Raw genomic sequence first — 22,754 nt, 5'->3', positions numbered from 1 at the left:
CAACCCTCGCAAGGCTGCAGGCCCAGACGGCAGGCCCAGACGGCAGGCCCAGACGGCATCCCCAGCCACATCCTCAGACTATGCGCAGACCAGCTGGCTGGTGTGTTTACGGACATATTCAATCAATCTTTATCCCAGTCTGCTGTCCCCACATAATTCAAGAGGGCCCCCATTGTTCCTGTTCCCAAAAAAGCTAAGGTAACTGAGCTAAACGACTACCGCCCCGTAGCACTCACTTCCGTTATAATGAAGTGCTTTGAGAGACTAGTCAAGGACCATATCACCTCCACCCTACCTGACACCCTAGACCCACTCCAATTTGCTTACCGCCCAAATAGGTCCACAGACGACGCAATCACACTGCACACTGCCCTAATCCAACTGGATAAGAGGAATATCTGTGTGAGAATGCTGTTCATCGACTACAGCTCAGCATTTAACACCATAGTACCCTCCAAACTCGTCATCAAGCTCGAGACCCTGGGTCTTGACCCCGCCCTGTGCAACTAGGTCCTGGACTTCCTGACAGGCCGCCCCCAGGTGGTGAGGGTAGGTAACAACATCTCCACCCCGCTGATCCTCAACACTGGGGCCCCACAAGGGTGCGTTCTCAACCCTCTCCTGAACTCCCTGTTCACCCATGACTGAGTGGCCATGCAGGCCTCCAACTCAATCATCAAGTTTGCAGACGACACTACCAACAACGACGAGACGGCCTACAGGGAGGAGGTGAGGGCACTCGGAGTGTGGTGTCAAGAAAATAACCTCACACTCAACGTCAACAAAACAAAGGAGATGATCGTGGACTTCAGGAAACAGCAGAGGGAGCACCCCCCCATCCACATCGACAGGACAGTAGTGGAGAGGGTAGAAAGTTTTAAGTTCCTCGGCGTACATATCACGGACAAACTGAAATGATCCACCCACACAGACAGCGTGGTGAAGAAGGCACAACAGCGCCTCTTCAACCTCAGGAGGCAGAACATTTTTGGCTTGTCACCAAAAACCCTCACAACCTTCTACAGATGCACAATTTTGAGCATCCTTTCAAGTTGTATCACCGCCTGGTACGGAAACTGCACCGCCTTCAACTGCAGGGCTCTCCAGAGAGTGGTGCCGATGTCACAGGAAGGCCAAAAAGATCATCAAGGACAATAACCACCAGAGCCACTGCCTGTTCACCCGGCTACCATCCAGAAGGTGAAGTCAGTACAGGTGCATCAGAGCTGGGACAGAGAGGTAGAAGATGGTTTTCAATCTCAAGGCCATCAGACTGTTAAACAGCCATCACTAGCACAGAGAGGCGGCTGCCTACCTACAGACTTGATATCACTGACCATTTTAATAAATGGGTCACTAGTCACTTTAATAATGCCACTTTAATAATGTGTACATATCTCACATTACTCATCTCATATGTATATAATGTATACTGTATCCTTCACTGTCTATTCTTTACTATCTATTAATGCTCTGTCACTGCTCATCCATATATTTTATACTTATATATTCTCATCACATTCCTTTACTAGATTGTGTGTATTAGGTTTTGTTGTGGAATTTGTTAGATATTAGGTATTGTTGTGGAATTGTTAGATATTACCTGTTAGATACTGCTGCACTGTCGGATCTAGAAGCATATCGCTACACTCGCAATAACATCTTCTGAACATGTGTATGTGACCAATAACATTTGATTTGAAGAAGAGAGGAGAGAGAGTAGGGGGAGATAAGAGAGAGAGGGAGGAGAGAGAGAGAGGAGACATGAGACAGAGATGAGGAGGAGGGGGAGAGAAGAGAGAGAGGGGAGAGAGAGAGAGAGATAGAGAGAGGAGAGAGAGAGAGAAGAGGAGTAGGGGAGAGAAGAGAGAGAGGAGAGAGAGAGAAGAGGAGTAGGGGAGAGAAGAGAGAGAGGAGAGAGAGAGAGAGAGAGAGAGAGAGAGATGAGGAGGAGGGGGAGAGAAGAGAGAGAGGAGAGGGAGAGAGAGAAAGAGAGAGCGAGAGAGAGATAGAAGAGGAGTAGGGGAGAGAAGAGAGAGAGAGGAGAGAGGGAGAGAGAAGAGGAGTAGGGGGAGAGAAGAGAGAGAGAGGAGAGAGAGAGGAGTAGGGGGAGAGATAGAGAGAGACAAAGAGATAGAGAGAGAGAGAGAAGAGGAGTAGGGGAGAGAAGAGAAAGAGAGGAGAGAGAGAGAGAGGAAGAGACAAGAGGAGTAGGTGGAGAGAAGAGAGAGGAGAGAGAGAGACAGAGAGAGAGAGAGACAGAGAGAGAGAGCGAGAGAGAGAGAGAGAGAGAGAGAGAGAGAGAGAGAGAGAGAGGAGAGACTCACTTTATTTACCATTAGAGAAAAGAAGTAGTACCACCCACCCAGTGGTTTGACAAACAGAGAGACACACAGGCAGGCAGGCAGGCAGGCAGGCAGGCAGGCAGGCAGGCAGGCAGGCAGGCAGGCAGGCAGGCAGGCAGGCAGGCAGGCAGGCAGGCAGGCAGGCAGGCAGGCAGGCAAACAGACAGACACAGAGAGACAAACAAACAGACAGACAGACAGACAGACAGACAGACAGACAGACAGACAGACACAGAGAGACAAACAGACAGACAAACACAGAGAGACAGACAGACAGACAGACAGACAGACAGACAGACAGACAAACAGATAGACAGGCAGATAGACAGACAAACAGACAGACAGATAGACAGGCAGATAGACAGACAAACAGACAGACAGACAGGCAGACAGACAGACAGACAGACAGACAGACAGACAGGCAAACAGACAGACAGACAGACAGACAGACAGACAGACAGACAGACAGACAGACAGACAGATAGACAGACAGACAGACAAACAGACACACAGACAGACAGACAGACCGCTGCATTATTCAGTGTGTACCAGTCTTTCAGATGATCAGCCTGAGAAAAGCATTGTGCCGAATCACTGATTCACCTTCTATCCTAAATAACAACTCATTATGTGGTCGATATTAGCCAATCTGCACAGGGCTTCTTTAGTGGCTGGACCTGTGCCTCTCAACATGTGTTAACAGAGAGAGACACGCATACAAATCCCACACAAAAGAACATGTAACCTTCATTTAACTAGGAAAGTCAGTTAAGAACAAATTCATATTTACAATGATTGTCTACCGGGGAACAGTGGGTTAACTGCCTTGTTCAGGGTCAGAACAACAGATTCCTACCTTGTTAGGTCAGGGATTTGATATAGCAACCTTTCGGTTACTAGTCCAATGCTCTAACCACTAGTCTACCTGCCACCCCAAGTCCCTTCAGGGTTTTTCCACAGTGGCTCTATTCCCACCAAACTCCAGCTAAAAAGGATGTATGTTAAATCTGGTGTTGGGGACGACCAGTCCAGAGTGAAGATTTTCTGGTGAAGGTAGAGAGAGAGAGAGAGAGAGAGAGAGAGAGACAGACAGACAGACAGACAGACAGACAGACAGGCAGGCTGTGAGCTTGGAGAGACAGGGAGAGACAGGGGGTGAACAGTGTGAGCTTGGAGAGACAGGGAGAGACAGGGGGTGAACAGTGTGAGCTTGGAGAGACAGGGAGAGACAGGGAGAGATACTGGGGAGAACAGTGCGAGCTTGGACAGACTGAAGGGCTGGAGGGGTAAGATAGTTCTGGCACCAGCTCCATCAAACATTACACCAACAGGCAGATTCCCCAGACATCTCTCCACTGTGGTGATGTATTGTGTATCAGACACTGTTTTCCTTCAGAGAAACATGCTGGGGAGAACAGTGTGAGCTTGGAGAGACAGGGGGTGAACAGTGTGAGCTTGGAGAGACAGGGAGAGACAGGGGGAGAACAGTGTAAGCTTGGAGAGACAGGGGGAGACAGGGAGAGACAGGGGGAGACAGGGAGAGACAGGGGGAGACAGGGGGTGAACAGTGTGAGCTTGGAGAGACAGGGGGTGAACAGTGTGAGCTTGGAGAGACAGGGAGAGACAGGGGGAGACAGGGGGTGAACAGTGTGAGCTTGGAGAGACAGGGAGAGACAGGGAGAGATACTGGGGAGAACAGTGTGAGCTTGGAGAGACAGGGAGAGACAGGGGGTGAACAGTGTGAGCTTGGAGAGACAGGGAGAGACAGGGGGAGACAGGGGGTGAACAGTGTGAGCTTGGAGAGACAGGGGGTGAACAGTGTGAGCTTGGAGAGACAGGGAGAGACAGGGGGAGACAGGGAGAGATACTGGGGAGAACAGTGTGAGCTTGGACCTACGGTCTGACTGACTTCTACCCAGATGCCTGTGTATGATGCATGTGTATGACACAAGCATTTCGAAACAAGTCAAATCAGTTTATTTGTCACATGTGCCGAATACAACAGGTACCTTACAGTGAAATGCTCATTTACAGGCCCTAACCAACAGTGCCATTTTTAAGTAAAAAAAAGTGTATTAGGTGAACAATAGATAAGTAAAGAAATAAAAACAACAGGAAAAAGACAGTGAAAAATAAAGGTAGAGAGGCTATATACAGACACCAGTTAGTCAGGCTGATTGAGGTAGTATGTACATGTAGATATGGTTCAAGTGACTATGCATATATGATGAACAGAGAGTAGCAGTAGCGTAAAAGAGAGGGGGGGGGGCACAATGCAAAAAGTCTGGGTAGCCATTTGATTACCTGATTCCCAGGAGTCTTACGGCTTGGTGGTCGACCCGCCAATAACATCTGCTAAACACGTGTCTGTGACCAATAAAATGTCATTTACGTTCGACGCCTGTGTTCGACACCTGTGTACGACGCCTGTGTTCGACGCCTGTGTACGACGCCTGTGTCGACGCCTGTGTACGACGCCTGTGTTCGACGCCTGTGTACGACGCCTGTGTTCGACGCCTGTGTTCGACGCCTGTGTACGACGCCTGTGTACGACGCCTGTGTACGACGCCTGTGTACGACACCTGTGTTCGACGCCTGTGTACGACGCCTGTGTACGACGCCTGTGTACGACGCCTGTGTACGACGCCTGTGTTCGACGCCTGTGTACGACGCCTGTGTTCGAAACCTGTGTTCGACGCCTGTGTACGTACTGACCTTTACTGAGAGCACAACGTGGAAAAAGACACCATCAACAATGACTGAATTACGGCCTTATTTTTAGACTCTGCAGTGGTCCAGTGACTCTCCAGACGGGCACTCACCTGGTGCAGAGCAGTGAGACCGTCCTCGTTACACAGGTCTGGACTGACGTTGTTCTTCAACAGGTAACGTACTGGAACAGAGGGAGAAATAGAGAGGAAGACATTATCTAACCATGCTATGCTTTCAAACTCATTAATGAAACCATACATATTACATTAATTAACCATACCCATTACATTAACTAATTATACCCATTCCATTAACTAACCATACCCATTACATTAACTAACCATACATATTACATTAACTAACCATACCCATTACATTAACTAATTATACCCATTCCATTAACTAACCATACCCATTACATTAACTAACCATACCCATTACATTAACTAACCATACCCATTCCATTAACTAACCATACCCATTACATTAACTAACCATACATATTACATTAACTAACCATACCCATTACATTAACTAACCATACATATTACATTAACTAACCATACCCATTACATTAACTAACCATACCCATTACATTAACTAACCATACCCATTACATTAACTAACCATACATATTACATTAACTAACCATACCCACTACATTAACTAATTATACCCATTACATTAACTAACCATACCCATTACATTAACTAACCATACCCATTACATTAACTAATTATACCCATTCCATTAACTAACCATACCCATTACATTAACTAACCATACATATTACATTAACTAACCATACCCATTACATTAACTAATTATACCCATTCCATTAACTAACCATACCCATTACATTAACTAACCATACATATTACATTAACTAACCATACCCATTACATTAACTAACCATACATATTACATTAACTAACCATACCCACTACATTAACTAACCATACCCATTACATTAACTAACTATACCCACTACATTAACTAACCATACCCACTACATTAACTAACCATACCCATTACATTAACTAACCATACCCATTACATTAACTAACCATGCCCACTACATTAACTAACCATACCCACTACATTAACTAACCATACCCATTACATTAACTAACCATACCCACTACATTAACTAACCATACCCACTACATTAACTAACCATACCCATTACATTAACTAACCATACCCACTACATTAACTAATTATACCCACTACATTAACTAACCATACATATTACATTAATTAACCATACCCATTACATTAACTAATTATACCCATTCCATTAACTAACCATACCCATTACATTAACTAACCATACATATTACATTAACTAACCATACCCACTACATTAACTAACCATACCCACTACATTAACTAACCATACCCATTACATTAACTAACCATACCCACTACATTAACTAACCATACCCATTACATTAACTAACCATACCCACTACATTAACTAACCATACATATTACATTAACTAACCATACCCATTACATTAACTAACCATACATATTACATTAACTAACCATACCCACTACATTAACTAACCATACCCATTACATTAACTAACCATACCCACTACATTAACTAACCATACCCACTACATTAACTAACCATACATATTACATTAACTAACCATACATATTACATTAACTAACCATACCCATTACATTAACTAACCATACCCATTACATTAACTAACCATACCCACTACATTAACTAACCATACCCATTACATTAACTAACCATACCCACTACATTAACTAACCATACATATTACATTAACTAACCATACCCACTACATTAACTAACCATACCCATTACATTAACTAACCATACCCACTACATTAACTAACCATACCCATTACATTAACTAACCATACCCACTACATTAACTAACCATACCCATTACATTAACTAACCATACCCATTACATTAACTAACCATACCCACTACATTAACTAATTATACCCACTACATTAACTAACCATACCCATTCCATTAACTAACCATACCCATTACATTAACTAACCATACCCATTACATTAACTAACCATACCCATTACATTAACTAACCATACCCATTACATTAACTAACCATACCCATTACATTAACTAACCATACCCACTACATTAACTAACCATACCCATTACATTAACTAACCATACCCACTACATTAACTAACCATACCCATTACATTAACTAACTATACCCACTACATTAACTAACCATACCCACTACATTAACTAACCATACCCACTACATTAACTAACTATACCCATTACATTAACTAACCATACCCATTACATTAACTAACCATACCCACTACATTAACTAATTATACCCACTACATTAACTAACCATACCCACTACATTAACTAACTATACATATTACATTAACTAACCATACATATTACATTAACTAACCATACCCATTACATTAACTAACCATACCCACTACATTAACTAACCATAAATATTACATTAACTAACCATGCCCATTACATTAACTAACCATACATATTACATTAACTAACCATACCCATTACATTAACTAACCATACCCATTACATTAACTAACCATACCCATTACATTAACTAACCATACCCATTACATTAACTAACCATACATATTACATTAACTAACCATACCCATTACATTAACTAACCATACCCATTACATTAACTAACTATACCCACTACATTAACTAACCATACCCATTACATTAACTAACCATACCCACTACATTAACTAACCATACCCATTACATTAACTAACCATGCCCATTACATTAACTAACCATACATATTACATTAACTAACCATACCCATTACATTAACTAACCATACATATTACATTAACTAACCATACATATTACATTAACTAACCATACATATTACATTAACTAACCATGCCCATTACATTAACTAACCATACATATTACATTAACTAACCATGCCCATTACATTAACTAACCATACATATTACATTAACTAACCATGCCCATTACATTAACTAACCATACATATTACATTAACTAACCATACCCATTACATTAACTAACCATGCTATGCTTTCAGACCCAACAAGCCCTTCACACATGGGTATTGGTTCAGTGTGTAGACCTATATTATAGATGGGTACATTATGATATTGGTTCAGTGTGTAGACCTACACTATAGATGGGTACATTATGATATTGGTTCAGTGTGTAGACCTACACTATAGATGGGTACATTATGATATTTGCAGGGTGTAGACCTACACTATAGATGGGTACATTATGATATTGGTTCAGTGTGTAGACCTATATTATAGATGGGTACATTATGATATTGGTTCAGTGTGTAGACCTATACCCTAGATGGGTACATTATGATATTGGTTCAGTGTGTAGACCTACACTATAGATGGGTACATTATGATATTGGTTCAGTGTGTAGACCTACACTATAGATGGGTACATTATGATATTGGTTCAGTGTGTAGACCTATACTATAGATGGGTACATTATGATATTGGTTCAGTGTGTAGACCTATATTATAGATGGGTACATTATGATATTGGTTCAGTGTGTAGACCTATATTATAGATGGGTACATTATGATATTGGTTCAGTGTGTAGACCTACACTATAGATGGGTACATTATGATATTGGTTCAGTGTGTAGACCTATATTATAGATGGGTACATTATGATATTGGTTCAGTGTGTAGACCTACACTATAGATGGGTACATTATGATATTGGTTCAGTGTGTAGACCTATATTATAGATGGGTACATTATGATATTGGTTCAGTGTGTAGACCTACACTATAGATGGGTACATTATGATATTTGCAGGGTGTAGACCTACACTATAGATGGGTACATTATGATATTGGTTCAGTGTGTAGACCTATATTATAGATGGGTACATTATGATATTGGTTCAGTGTGTAGACCTATACCCTAGATGGGTACATTATGATATTGGTTCAGTGTGTAGACCTATATTATAGATGGGTACATTATGATATTGGTTCAGTGTGTAGACCTATACCCTAGATGGGTACATTATGGTATTGGTTCAGTGTGTAGACCTATACCCTAGATGGGTACATTTTGATATTGGTTCAGTGTGTAGACCTATACTATAGATGGGTACATTATGATATTGGTTCAGTGTGTAGACCTACACTATAGATGGGTACATTATGATATTGGTTCAGTGTGTAGACCTATACCCTAGATGGGTACATTATGGTATTGGTTCAGTGTGTAGACCTATACCCTAGATGGGTACATTATGATATTGGTTCAGTGTGTAGACCTATACTATAGATGGGTACATTATGATATTGGTTCAGTGTGTAGATCTATATTATAGATGGGTACATTATGATATTGGTTCAGTGTGTAGACCTATACCCTAGATGGGTACATTATGATATTGGTTCAGTGTGTAGACCTATACCCTAGATGGGTACATTATGATATTGGTTCAGTGTGTAAACCTATACTATAGATGCAGTCAGTCACCGGAGTGTTCCTGTTCTCCTGGATTACACCTTACATGTACCTCATTAAATCAACCCAGAATCCATTCATTAAGGTTTATCATATTACAAAAATGTATTTGCGCCGAGGTGAACGTTATTTTAACCATACATGAAGGTCAGGACATTAACATCACCATGGTAACCTTGGTAGGACAGGGATGCCGGTGACATAATCAAATCCAAATCAATCAGTCACATACACATGGTTAGCAGATGTTAATGCGAGTGTAGCGAAATGCTTGTGCTTCTAGTTCCGACCATGCAGTAATATCTAACAAGTAATCTAACCTAACAATTTCACAACAACTACTTTATACACACAAGTGAAAAGGAATGAATAAGAATATGTACATAAAAAGATATGAATGAGCGATGGCCAAACGGCATAGGCTGGTATTATTGTAGTTGTTCCCTTCCTGTGTGTGTGTGTACAGTCCATTGGTATTATTGTAGTTGTTCCCTTCCTGTGTGTGTGTGTACAGTCCATTGGTATTATTGTAGTTGTTCCCTTCCTGTGTGTGTGTGTACAGTCCAATGGTATTATTGTAGTTGTTCCCTTCCTGTGTGTGTGTGTACAGTCCATTGGTATTATTGTAGTTGTTCCCTTCCTGTGTGTGTGTGTACAGTGCATTGGTATTATTGTAGTTGTTCCCTTCCTGTGTGTGTGTGTACAGTGCATTGGTATTATTGTAGTTGTTCCCTTCCTGTGTGTGTGTGTACAGTCCAATGGTATTATTGTAGTTGTTCCCTTCCTGTGTGTGTGTGTACAGTCCATTGGTATTATTGTAGTTGTTCCCTTCCTGTGTGTGTGTGTACAGTGCATTGGTATTATTGTAGTTGTTCCCTTCCTGTGTGTGTGTGTACAGTGCATTGGTATTATTGTAGTTGTTCCCTTCCTGTGTGTGTGTGTACAGTGCATTGGTATTATTGTAGTTGTTCCCTTTCTGTGTGTGTGTGTACAGTCCATTGGTATTATTGTAGCTGTTCCCTTCCTGTGTGTGTGTGTACAGTGCATTGGTATTATTGTAGTTGTTCCCTTCCTGTGTGTGTGTGTGTACAGTGCATTGGTATTATTGTAGTTGTTCCCTTCCTGTGTGTGTGTGTGTACAGTGCATTGGTATTATTGTAGTTGTTCCCTTCCTGTGTGTGTGTGTACAGTATTCAGAGCCCTCGACTTTTCCCACAGTTGTTACATTACAGCCTTATTTTAAAACTGATTAAATAAAAACATTTTCCTCATAAATCTACACACAATGCCCCATAATGACATCACAATACCCCATAATGACATCACACTACCCCATAATGACATCACAATACCCCATAATGACATCACAATACCCCATAATGACATCACACTACCCCATAATGACATCACACTACCCCATAATGACATCACAATACCCCATAATGACAAAACAAAAAACAGGTTGACAAATAAAAAACAGAAATACTTTCTTTACATAAGTATTCAGACCCTTTGCAATGAGACTAGAAATTGAGTCTCAGGTGCATCCTGTTTCCATTGATCATCCTTGAGATGATTCTACATCTTGATTGGAGTCCACCTGTGGTAAATTCAATTGATTGAACATGATTTGGAAAGGCACACACCTGTATCTATAAGGTCCCACAGTTGACAGTTCATGTCAGAGCAAAAACCAAGCCCTGAGGTCGAAGGAATTGTCCCTAGAGCTGAGACAGGATTGTGTCGAGGCACAGATCTGGAGAAGGGTGCCAAAACATTTCTGCAGCATTGAATTGAAGGTCCCCAATAACACAGTGGCCTCACAGTGGCCATTCTTAAATGGAAGAAGTTTGGAACCACCAAGACTCTTCCTAGAGCTGGCTGCTCGGCCAAACTGAGCAATCGGGGGAGAAGGGCCTTGGTCAGGGAGGTGACCAAGAACCCGATGGTCACTCTGACAGAGCTCCAGAGTTCCTCTGTGGAGATGGGAGAGCCTTCCAGAAGAACAACCATCTCTGAAGCACTCCACCAATCAGGCCTTTATGGTAGAGTGGCCAGACGGAAGCCACTCCTCAGTAAAAGAGAAGTTTGCCAAAAGGCTCCTAAAGACTCTCAGACCATGAGAAACAAGATTCTCTGGTCTGATGAAACCAAGAATGAACACTCTGGCCTGAATGCCAAGCATCACGTCTGGAGGAAACCTGGCACCATTCCTATGGTGAAGCATGGTGGTGGCAGCATCATGCTGTGGGGATGTTTTTCAGCAGCAGAGACTAGTCAGCATCGAGGGAAAGATGAATGGAGCAAAGTGCAGAGAGATCTTTGATGAAAACCTGCTCCAGAGCGCTCAGACTGGGGAGAAGGTTTACCTTCAAACAGGACAACAACCTTAAGCACACATCCTAGACAATGCCCCTGAAGTCTCTGAATGTCCTTGACTGGCCCAGCCAGATGCTGGACATGAACCCGATCGAACATCTCTGGAGAGACCTGGGAATAGCTGTGCAGCAACTCTCCCCATCCAACCTGCCAGAGCTTGAGAGGATCTGCAGAGAAGAATGTGAAAAACTCCCCAAGGGGGGGGGGGGGGGATTATTTAATCCATTTTGGAATAAGTAACAAAATGTTGAATACTTTTCGAATACTCTGTGTATATATATATATATATATATATATATATATATATATATATATATATATATATATATATATATATATATATATATATATATATATATATATAAGCCCTGGGGTCGGATATAACTCAGTACATACTGTATAACCACTAAACAACAACATAGCTGACAGAAAGGCATGCTGGTCTCTCTGGGTTATTTCTCACAACACTATCCTCTGTTTTAATAACAGACACAACACAGGGCATAGCTCTGGGCGCTGAGATGGGTTGAAAGATGGAGGGTTGAGAAAGAGAGAGAGAGAGAGAGAGAGGATGATAATTATCACACACACACATAATTCCCTACTAGGTATTTGACCTTGAAACCGCCAAAGCTCCATGCAAGCACGAACGCTCCCACACGCAACATGAACACACTGCCCTGTTTCTCACCTCAGCTGGACATACTCCCAGTACAGTACACTGTATGTCTACGGTACAGTACCTAACCTAGCCTACACTTCACAGTGTGTCAGCAGATTTAGTCCTCCAAGGTGTTACTGCCCTCCTCAGCATCCCCATCCTGATCATTACTGTTACTGCCACACTACCTTCCTCTGTCCTCACTGTAAACATGCTCTACTACCTTCCTCTGTCCTTACTGTAAACATTCTCTACTACCTTCCTCTCCCCTTACTGTAAACATGCTCTATTACCTTCCTCTGTCCTTACTGTAAACATTCCCTACTACATTCCCCTGTCCTTACTGTAAACATTACCTACTACCTTCCTCTGTTCTTACTGTAAACATGCTCTACTACCTTCCTCTGTCCTTACTGTAAACATTCCCTACTACCTTCCCCTACCCTTACTGTAAACATTACCTACTACCTTCCTCTGTTCTTACTGTAAACATGCTCTACTACCTTCCTCTGTCCTTACTGTAAACATGCTCTATTACCTTCCTCTGTCCTTACTGTAAACATGCTCTATTACCTTCCTCTGTCCTTACTGTAAACATTCCCTACCTTCCTCTGTCCTTACTGTAAACATGCTCTATCACCTTCCTCTGTCCTTACAGTAAACATGCTCTACTACCTTCCTCTGTCCTTACTGTAAACATGCTCTCTACCTTCCTCTGTCGTTACTGTAAACATGCTATATTACCTTCCTCTGTCCTTATTGTAAACATGCTCTATTACCTTCCTCTGTCCTTACTGTAAACATTCTCTATTACCTTAATCTGTCCTTACTGTAAACATGCTCTATTACCTTCCTCTGTCCTTACTGTAAACATGCTCTGCTATCTTTCTCTGTCCTTACTGTAAACATTCCCTAATACCTTTCTCTGTCCTTACTGTAAACATTCCCTAATACCTTTCTCTGTCCCTACTGTAAACGTACTATTCTATCATCACCTGTCCTTAATGTAAACATGCACTGCTACCTGTCCTTACTGTAAACATGCTCTGATACCTTCATCTGTCCTTAATGTAAACATGCACTGCTACCTGTCCTTACTGTAAACATGCTCTGATACCTTCATCTGTCCTTACTGTAAACATGCTCTGATACCTTCATCTGTCCTTACTGTAAACATGCTCTGATACCTTTACCTGTCCTTACTGTAAACATGCTCTGATACCTTCATCTGTCCTTACTGTAAACATGCTCTGATACCTTTACCTGTCCTTACTGTAAACATGCTCTGATACCTTCATCTGTCCTTACTGTAAACATGCTCTGATACCTTCATCTGTCCTTACTGTAAACATGCTCTGCGACTGATGAAAAATATATGTTCTTCCCACAGCCGCTGTATCTCTGACACAGCTTGTGGAACATTCTGAGTGTGGCAACCCACTAGAAAGAAACCAGCAGGGTGAATCCTAATTCCCTTATTGACATCAGTGCGTGACTCAGTTGAAGTTCGGATTCGCCCTGGACTGATTAGAGAGAAATCATTAACATATTAATTAACCATCTGCCCAACTCAATGTGATCAGAAATGCAAATTAAGCCTAAACTGTCAGCTATAGCTTGGTCAGCGAGTTTAAATGAGACAGTCAGCCAAAACCCATCAGTGGTCACCCTGTCTTGTTATTATTAGAATTATTTTTGTTTACTTTTGACCCCTTTTTCATGGTATCCAATTGGTAGTTACAGTCTTGTCTCATCGCTGCAACTCCCGTACGGACTCGGGAGAGGCGAAGGTCAAGAGTCATGCATCCTCCGAAACACGACCCTGCCAAACCGCAGTGACACACTGCTCCCTTAACCCGGAAGCCAGCCGCACCAATGTGTCGGAAGGAAACACCGTACAACTGGAGACCGAAGTCAACATGCACGCACCCGGTCCGCCACAAGGAGTGAGCACAATGGGACAAGGACATCCCAGCTGGCCAAACCCTCCCCTAACCTGGACAACGCTGGGCCAATTGTGCACCGCCACATGGGTCTCCCGGTCACGGCAGCCTGCGATCGAACCCGGGTCTGTAGTGATGCCTCTAACACTGCGATGCAGTTAGATCGCTGCGCCACTCGGGAGGCCCCGCCACATGGGTCACCCGGTCACGACAGTCTGAGATCGAACCCGGGTCTGTAGTGATGCCTCTAGCACTGCGATGCAGTTAGACCGCTGCGCCACTCGGGAGGCCCCGCCACATGGGTCACCCGGTCACGACAGTCTGAGATCAAACCCGGGTCTGTAGTGATGCCTCTAGCACTGCGATGCAGTTAGACCGCTGCGCCACTCGGGAGGCCCCGCCACATGGGTCACCCGGTCACGACAGTCTGAGATCGAACCCGGGTCTGTAGTGATGCCTCTAGCACTGCGATGCAGTTAGACCGCTGCGCCACTCGGGAGGCCCCGCCACATGGGTCACCCGGTCACAACAGTCTGAGATCGAACCCGGGTCTGTAGTGATGCCTCTAGCACTGCGATGCAGTTAGACCGCTGCGCCACTCGGGAGGCCCCGCCACATGGGTCACCCGGTCACAACAGTCTGAGATCGAACCCGGGTCTGTAGTGATGCCTCTAGCACTGCGATGCAGTTAGACCGCTGCGCCACTCGGGAGGCCCCGCCACATGGGTCACCCGGTCACGACAGTCTGAGATCGAACCCGGGTCTGTAGTGATGCCTCTAGCACTGCGATGCAGTTAGACCGCTGCGCCACTCGGGAGGCCCCGCCACATGGGTCACCCGGTCACGACAGTCTGAGATCGAACCCGGGTCTGTAGTGATGCCTCTAGCACTGCGATGCAGTTAGACCGCTGCGCCACTCGGGAGGCCCCGCCACATGGGTCACCCGGTCACGACAGTCTGAGATCGAACCCGGGTCTGTAGTGATGCCTCTAGCACTGCGATGCAGTTAGACCGCTGCGCCACTCGGGAGGCCCCGCCACATGGGTCACCCGGTCACAACAGTCTGAGATCGAACCCGGGTCTGTAGTGATGCCTCTAGCACTGCGATGCAGTTAGACCGCTGCGCCACTCGGGAGGCCCCGCCACATGGGTCACCCGGTCACGACAGTCTGAGATCGAACCCGGGTCTGTAGTGATGCCTCTAGCACTGCGATGCAGTTAGACCGCTGCGCCACTCGGGAGGCCCCGCCACATGGGTCACCCGGTCACAACAGTCTGAGATCGAACCCGGGTCTGTAGTGGTGCCTCTAGCACTGCGATGCAGTTAGACCGCTGCGCCACTCGGGAGGCCCCGCCACATGGGTCACCCGGTCACAACAGTCTGAGATCGAACCCGGGTCTGTAGTGATGCCTCTAGCACTGCGATGCAGTTAGACCGCTGCGCCACTCGGGAGGCCCCGCCACATGGGTCACCCGGTCACGACAGTCTGAGATCGAACCCGGGTCTGTAGTGATGCCTCTAGCACTGCGATGCAGTTAGACCGCTGCGCCACTCGGGAGGCCCCGCCACATGGGTCACCCGGTCACGACAGTCTGAGATCGAACCCGGGTCTGTAGTGATGCCTCTAGCACTGCGATGCAGTTAGACCGCTGCGCCACTCGGGAGGCCCCGCCACATGGGTCACCCGGTCACAACAGTCTGAGATCGAACCCGGGTCTGTAGTGATGCCTCTAGCACTGCGATGCAGTTAGACCGCTGCGCCACTCGGGAGGCCCCGCCACATGGGTCACCCGGTCACGACAGTCTGAGATCGAACCCGGGTCTGTAGTGATGCCTCTAGCACTGCGATGCAGTTAGACCGCTGCGCCACTCGGGAGGCCCCGCCACATGGGTCACCCGGTCACAACAGTCTGAGATCGAACCCGGGTCTGTAGTGGTGCCTCTAGCACTGCGATGCAGTTAGACCGCTGCGCCACTCGGGAGGCCCCGCCACATGGGTCACCCGGTCACAACAGTCTGAGATCGAACCCGGGTCTGTAGTGATGCCTCTAGCACTGCGATGCAGTTAGACCGCTGCGCCACTCGGGAGGCCCCGCCACATGGGTCACCCGGTCACGACAGTCTGAGATCGAACCCGGGTCTGTAGTGATGCCTCTAGCACTGCGATGCAGTTAGACCGCTGCGCCACTCGGGAGGCCCCGCCACATGGGTCACCCGGTCACAACAGTCTGAGATCGAACCCGGGTCTGTAGTGATGCCTCTAGCACTGCGATGCAGTTAGACCGCTGCGCCACTCGGGAGGCCCCGCCACATGGGTCACCCGGTCACGACAGTCTGAGATCGAACCCGGGTCTGTAGTGATGCCTCTAGCACTGCGATGCAGTTAGACCGCTGCGCCACTCGGGAGGCCCCGCCACATGGGTCACCCGGTCACAACAGTCTGAGATCGAACCCGGGTCTGTAGTGGTGCCTCTAGCACTGCGATGCAGTTAGACCGCTGCGCCACTCGGGAGGCCCCGCCACATGGGTCACCCGGTCACAACAGTCTGAGATCGAACCCGGGTCTGTAGTGATGCCTCTAGCACTGCGATGCAGTTAGACCGCTGCGCCACTCGGGAGGCCCCGCCACATGGGTCACCCGGTCACGACAGTCTGAGATCGAACCCGGGTCTGTAGTGATGCCTCTAGCACTGCGATGCAGTTAGACCGCTGCGCCACTCGGGAGGCCCCGCCACATGGGTCACCCGGTCACGACAGTCTGAGATCGAACCCGGGTCTGTAGTGATGCCTCTAGCACTGCGATGCAGTTAGACCGCTGCGCCACTCGGGAGGCCCCGCCACATGGGTCACCCGGTCACAACAGTCTGAGATCGAACCCGGGTCTGTAGTGATGCCTCTAGCACTGCGATGCAGTTAGACCGCTGCGCCACTCGGGAGGCCCCGCCACATGGGTCACCCGGTCACAACAGTCTGAGATCGAACCCGGGTCTGTAGTGATGCCTCTAGCACTGCGATGCAGTTAGACCGCTGCGCCACTCGGGAGGCCCCGCCACATGGGTCACCCGGTCACGACAGTCTGAGATCGAACCCGGGTCTGTAGTGATGCCTCTAGCACTGCGATGCAGTTAGACCGCTGCGCCACTCGGGAGGCCCCGCCACATGGGTCACCCGGTCACGACAGTCTGAGATCAAACCCGGGTCTGTAGTGATGCCTCTAGCACTGCGATGCAGTTAGACCGCTGCGCCACTCGGGAGGCCCCGCCACATGGGTCACCCGGTCACGACAGTCTGAGATCGAACCCGGGTCTGTAGTGATGCCTCTAGCACTGCGATGCAGTTAGACCGCTGCGCCACTCGGGAGGCCCCGCCACATGGGTCACCCGGTCACGACAGTCTGAGATCGAACCCGGGTCTGTAGTGATGCCTCTAGCACTGCGATGCAGTTAGACCCCTGCACCACTCGGGAGGCCCCGCCACATGGGTCACCCGGTCACGACAGTCTGAGATCGAACCCGGGTCTGTAGTGATGCCTCTAGCACTGCGATGCAGTTAGACCGCTGCGCCACTCGGGAGGCCCCGCCACATGGGTCACCCGGTCACGACAGTCTGAGATCGAACCCGGGTCTGTAGTGATGCCTCTAGCACTGCGATGCAGTTAGACCGCTGCGCCACTCGGGAGGCCCCGCCACATGGGTCACCCGGTCACGACAGTCTGAGATCGAACCCGGGTCTGTAGGGATGCCTCTAGCACTGCGATGCAGTTAGACCGCTGCGCCACTCGGGAGGCCCCGCCACATGGGTCACCCGGTCACAACAGTCTGAGATCGAACCCGGGTCTGTAGTGATGCCTCTAGCACTGCGATGCAGTTAGACCGCTGCGCCACTCGGGAGGCCCCGCCACATGGGTCACCCGGTCACGACAGTCTGAGATCGAACCCGGGTCTGTAGTGATGCCTCTAGCACTGCGATGCAGTTAGACCGCTGCGCCACTCGGGAGGCCCCGCCACATGGGTCACCCGGTCACAACAGTCTGAGATCGAACCCGGGTCTGTAGTGGTGCCTCTAGCACTGCGATGCAGTTAGACCGCTGCGCCACTCGGGAGGCCCCGCCACATGGGTCACCCGGTCACGACAGTCTGAGATCGAACCCGGGTCTGTAGTGATGCCTCTAGCACTGCGATGCAGTTAGACCGCTGCGCCACTCGGGAGGCCCCGCCACATGGGTCACCCGGTCACAACAGTCTGAGATCGAACCCGGGTCTGTAGTGGTGCCTCTAGCACTGCGATGCAGTTAGACCGCTGCGCCACTCGGGAGGCCCCGCCACATGGGTCACCCGGTCACGACAGTCTGAGATCGAACCCGGGTCTGTAGTGATGCCTCTAGCACTGCGATGCAGTTAGACCGCTGCGCCACTCGGGAGGCCCCGCCACATGGGTCACCCGGTCACGACAGTCTGAGATCGAACCCGGGTCTGTAGTGATGCCTCTAGCACTGCGATGCAGTTAGACCGCTGCGCCACTCGGGAGGCCCCGCCACATGGGTCACCCGGTCACGACAGTCTGAGATCGAACCCGGGTCTGTAGTGATGCCTCTAGCACTGCGATGCAGTTAGACCGCTGCGCCACTCGGGAGGCCCCGCCACATGGGTCACCCGGTCACAACAGTCTGAGATCGAACCCGGGTCTGTAGTGATGCCTCTAGCACTGCGATGCAGTTAGACCGCTGCGCCACTCGGGAGGCCCCGCCACATGGGTCACCCGGTCACAACAGTCTGAGATCGAACCCGGGTCTGTAGTGATGCCTCTAGCACTGCGATGCAGTTAGACCGCTGCGCCACTCGGGAGGCCCCGCCACATGGGTCACCCGGTCACAACAGTCTGAGATCGAACCCGGGTCTGTAGTGATGCCTCTAGCACTGCGATGCAGTTAGACCGCTGCGCCACTCGGGAGGCCCCGCCACATGGGTCACCCGGTCACAACAGTCTGAGATCGAACCCGGGTCTGTAGTGATGCCTCTAGCACTGCGATGCAGTTAGACCGCTGCGCCACTCGGGAGGCCCCGCCACGTCTTTTTGATGTGTTGAAACGTTACATCTAAATCAGTAACCAGCCATTCACAAACATGCATGTCTGAGCCCAGAGCCAATCACTGTGACAGTAATATGCACATCTTTGCTTCTCTCTGCATCTATCCCCACAGATATCGTGTTGGTCACGCTCTGAAAAACATGTATTATATTTTCCCTTCAACTATTCCACTGCTGCAGAGAGGCAATTTCCCAAGCAGTGACACCTGCCTAATGGCATCTGCCTGTCTGTGTCAAGCTGCTGTCAATATCACATGCCTCCAACCAGCTTTGCTGCTAATTTTTGGATTCAGAAAATATGACACAAAATAATGAATTTAGATTATTCATTGGGCACTAGAGGCTCAGGCAAAGTTATATATGGGGGGTGGGGGTGGGGGTATATTCTTTCAGACAGGTGAAGGCTAATGTATTACCAGAGTCCTGTCCTTAGCTTAGACATGAAAGGTGAGAACTTAAGGTTATATCTGCAAAAATATGATTCAGAGATAATTGGCTTTTAAGTTCTGAGGTTGGAATGGTGTCAGCAATTATTTTAAAATCTTGTATTCTTTTGAACTTAACAATATGAATTTGGGTATTTAGAGTACTATATAGGTACAGAACAAGGCTATAGCAATAACTACATTTTGACAAAAATACAGATAGAACCATATAGTCCCAAGCTCTAGAAGGGGAAGCAGAGTTGTGTTGTGAGGTGTGGCTATGTATTCATTTAAAGGGGAAGTAGAGTTGTGTTGTGAGGTGTGGCTATGTATTCATTTAAAGGGGAAGTAGAGTTGTGTTGTGAGGTGTGGCTATGTATTCATTTAAAGGGGAAGTAGAGTTGTGTTGTGAGGTGTGGCTATGTATTCATTTAAAGGGGAAGTAGAGTTGTGTTGTGAGGTGTGGCTATGTATTCATTTAAAGGGGAAGTAGAGTTGTGTTGTGAGGTGTGGCTATGTATTCATTTAAAGGGGAAGTAGAGTTGTGTTGTGAGGTGTGGCTATGTATTCATTTAAAGGGGAAGCAGAGTTGTGAGGTGTGGCTGTTTATTCATTTAAAGGGGAAGCAGAGTTGTGTTGTGAGGTGTGGCTATGTATTCATTTAAAGGGGAAGTAGAGTTGTGTTGTGAGGTGTGGCTGTGTATTCATTTAAAGGGGAAGCAGAGTTGTGTTGTGAGGTGTGGCTGTGTATTCATTTAAAGGGGAAGCAGAGTTGTGTTGTGAGGTGTGGCTATGTATTCATTTAAAGGGGAAGTAGAGTTGTGTTGTGAGGTGTGGCTGTGTATTCATTTAAAGGGGAAGCAGAGTTGTGTTGTGAGGTGTGGCTGTGTATTCATTTAAAGGGGAAGCAGAGTTGTGTTGTGAGGTGTGGCTGTGTATTCATTTAAAGGGGAAGCAGAGTTGTGTTGTGAGGTGTGGCTGTGTATTCATTTAAAGGGGAAGCAGAGTTGTGTTGTGAGGTGTGGCTGTGTATTCATTTAAAGGGGAAGCAGAGTTGTGTTGTGAGGTGTGGCTATGTATTCATTTAAAGGGGAAGCAGAGTTGTGTTGTGAGGTGTGGCTATGTATTCATTTAAAGGGGAAGCAGAGTTGTGTTGTGAGGTGTGGCTATGTATTCATTTAAAGGGGAAGTAGAGTTGTGTTGTGAGGTGTGGCTATGTATTCATTTAAAGGGGAAATAGAGTTGTGTTGTGAGGTGTGGCTGTGTATTCATTTAAAGGGGAAGTAGAGTTGTGAGGTGTGGCTGTGTATTCATTTAAATGAGAAGCAGAGTTGTGAGGTGTGGCTGTGTATTCATTTAAATGAGAAGCAGAGTTGTGAGGTGTGGCTGTTTATTCATTTAAAGGGGAAGTAGAGTTGTGTTGTGAGGTGTGGCTGTGTATTCATTTAAAGGGGAAGTAGAGTTGTGTTGTGAGGTGTTGCTGTGTATCCATTTAAAGGGGAAGTGAAGGCATGCAGACAGGCAGGGAGGCATGCAGTCAGGGTGGCCGGCATGCAGACAGACAGGCATGCAGACAGGCAGCCAGACAGGCATGCAGACAGACATGCAGGCAGGCAGACGCCAACAGAGGACAAAAGATCCCATGACCAAAGCACCAAACAGCTAAAATGGTCTATTAAGTGCAGAATAGAAAACAGAATACACCCCTTCTTTCAGAAATGGAACCAGGGAGACCTAGGGAGAGTGTCCATTAGGACAAGGCTTGAAGAATATAGAAAACTATCTACCCTCTGGGACCATCTGAATACCTGTCTGATGTAAACTGTTTTGGAATACAGTTCAGTAATTATAGGTTCTTATCATTTTAGTCTGAATCAGATATGTTAACGATGAGGATATGAATCACTCTCTTGGTGCACCAAGCTTGGTCTCAAACCATTTAATTAACGTTCCATTATTTTCCTTCTTCTTGAACTGCACTGTTGGTTGAGGGCTCGTAAGTCAGCATTTCACTGTAAAGTCTACACTTGTTGTATTCGGCGCATGTGACAAATAAAGTTTGATTTGATTTGAAACACCCTAGTCAAAAAATCCTATAGGATTCCAATAAGAAAATATGATTAGAATCCAAAAGAAAATCGTTAGATTTTGAAACCAGTCCTATACAATCCTATAGGATATGTTCTAAATTCTGATAGGATTTCTTATTGGATTCCAAAAACACACACATATAAGTGGCTCTAAAGTGCGACCATTTTGATTGCATATCCTCCTAAATATTTCGCTGTGCGACTTGGAATTTTAGGCAGCACAAGTTTGCCATTTAAAAAAAAAAAAATATATATATATACAGTATATATATATAAACAACGGGATATTTATTGAATAGGCTTTGCTGTACCTCACTTTAAGTGACCATGGTGGTTCCAGCATTACTACAGATAGAAACCGCTCGTCTCAAACGGTGAAAACTTACCGCCACAATGTTTTATCCCCTCTATTGGTGCTGTAGCTGGTTGTAACCCAGTTGGTGCTGCAGCTGGTTGTAACTCAGTTGGTGCTATGATCCCTTATTGATGTCACCTGTAAAATCCACTTTAATCAGTGTAGATGAAGGGGAGCTTAAAGAAAGATTTTTAAACCTTGAGACAATTGAGAC

At 46.5% G+C, this 22,754-nt stretch overlaps 1 protein-coding gene across 1 annotated transcript in view; it reads right to left on the bottom strand.

The window, feature by feature from the left end:
* LOC139371421 (protein phosphatase 1 regulatory inhibitor subunit 16B-like) overlaps positions 1 to 22,754 on the bottom strand; it is a 155,856-nt gene that overhangs the window by 33,051 nt on the left and 100,051 nt on the right. The window contains exon 3 of the mRNA XM_071111821.1: positions 5,168 to 5,238. Within this exon, the coding sequence (XP_070967922.1) occupies positions 5,168 to 5,238 (71 nt within the window). The remainder of the gene's footprint in view (positions 1 to 5,167; positions 5,239 to 22,754) is intronic.

The sequence above is a fragment of the Oncorhynchus clarkii genome, chromosome 17 (genome assembly GCF_045791955.1).
Source record: "Oncorhynchus clarkii lewisi isolate Uvic-CL-2024 chromosome 17, UVic_Ocla_1.0, whole genome shotgun sequence".
NCBI lineage: Eukaryota > Metazoa > Chordata > Actinopteri > Salmoniformes > Salmonidae > Oncorhynchus > Oncorhynchus clarkii.
This window is presented reverse-complemented; position numbering and strand designations above follow the sequence as displayed.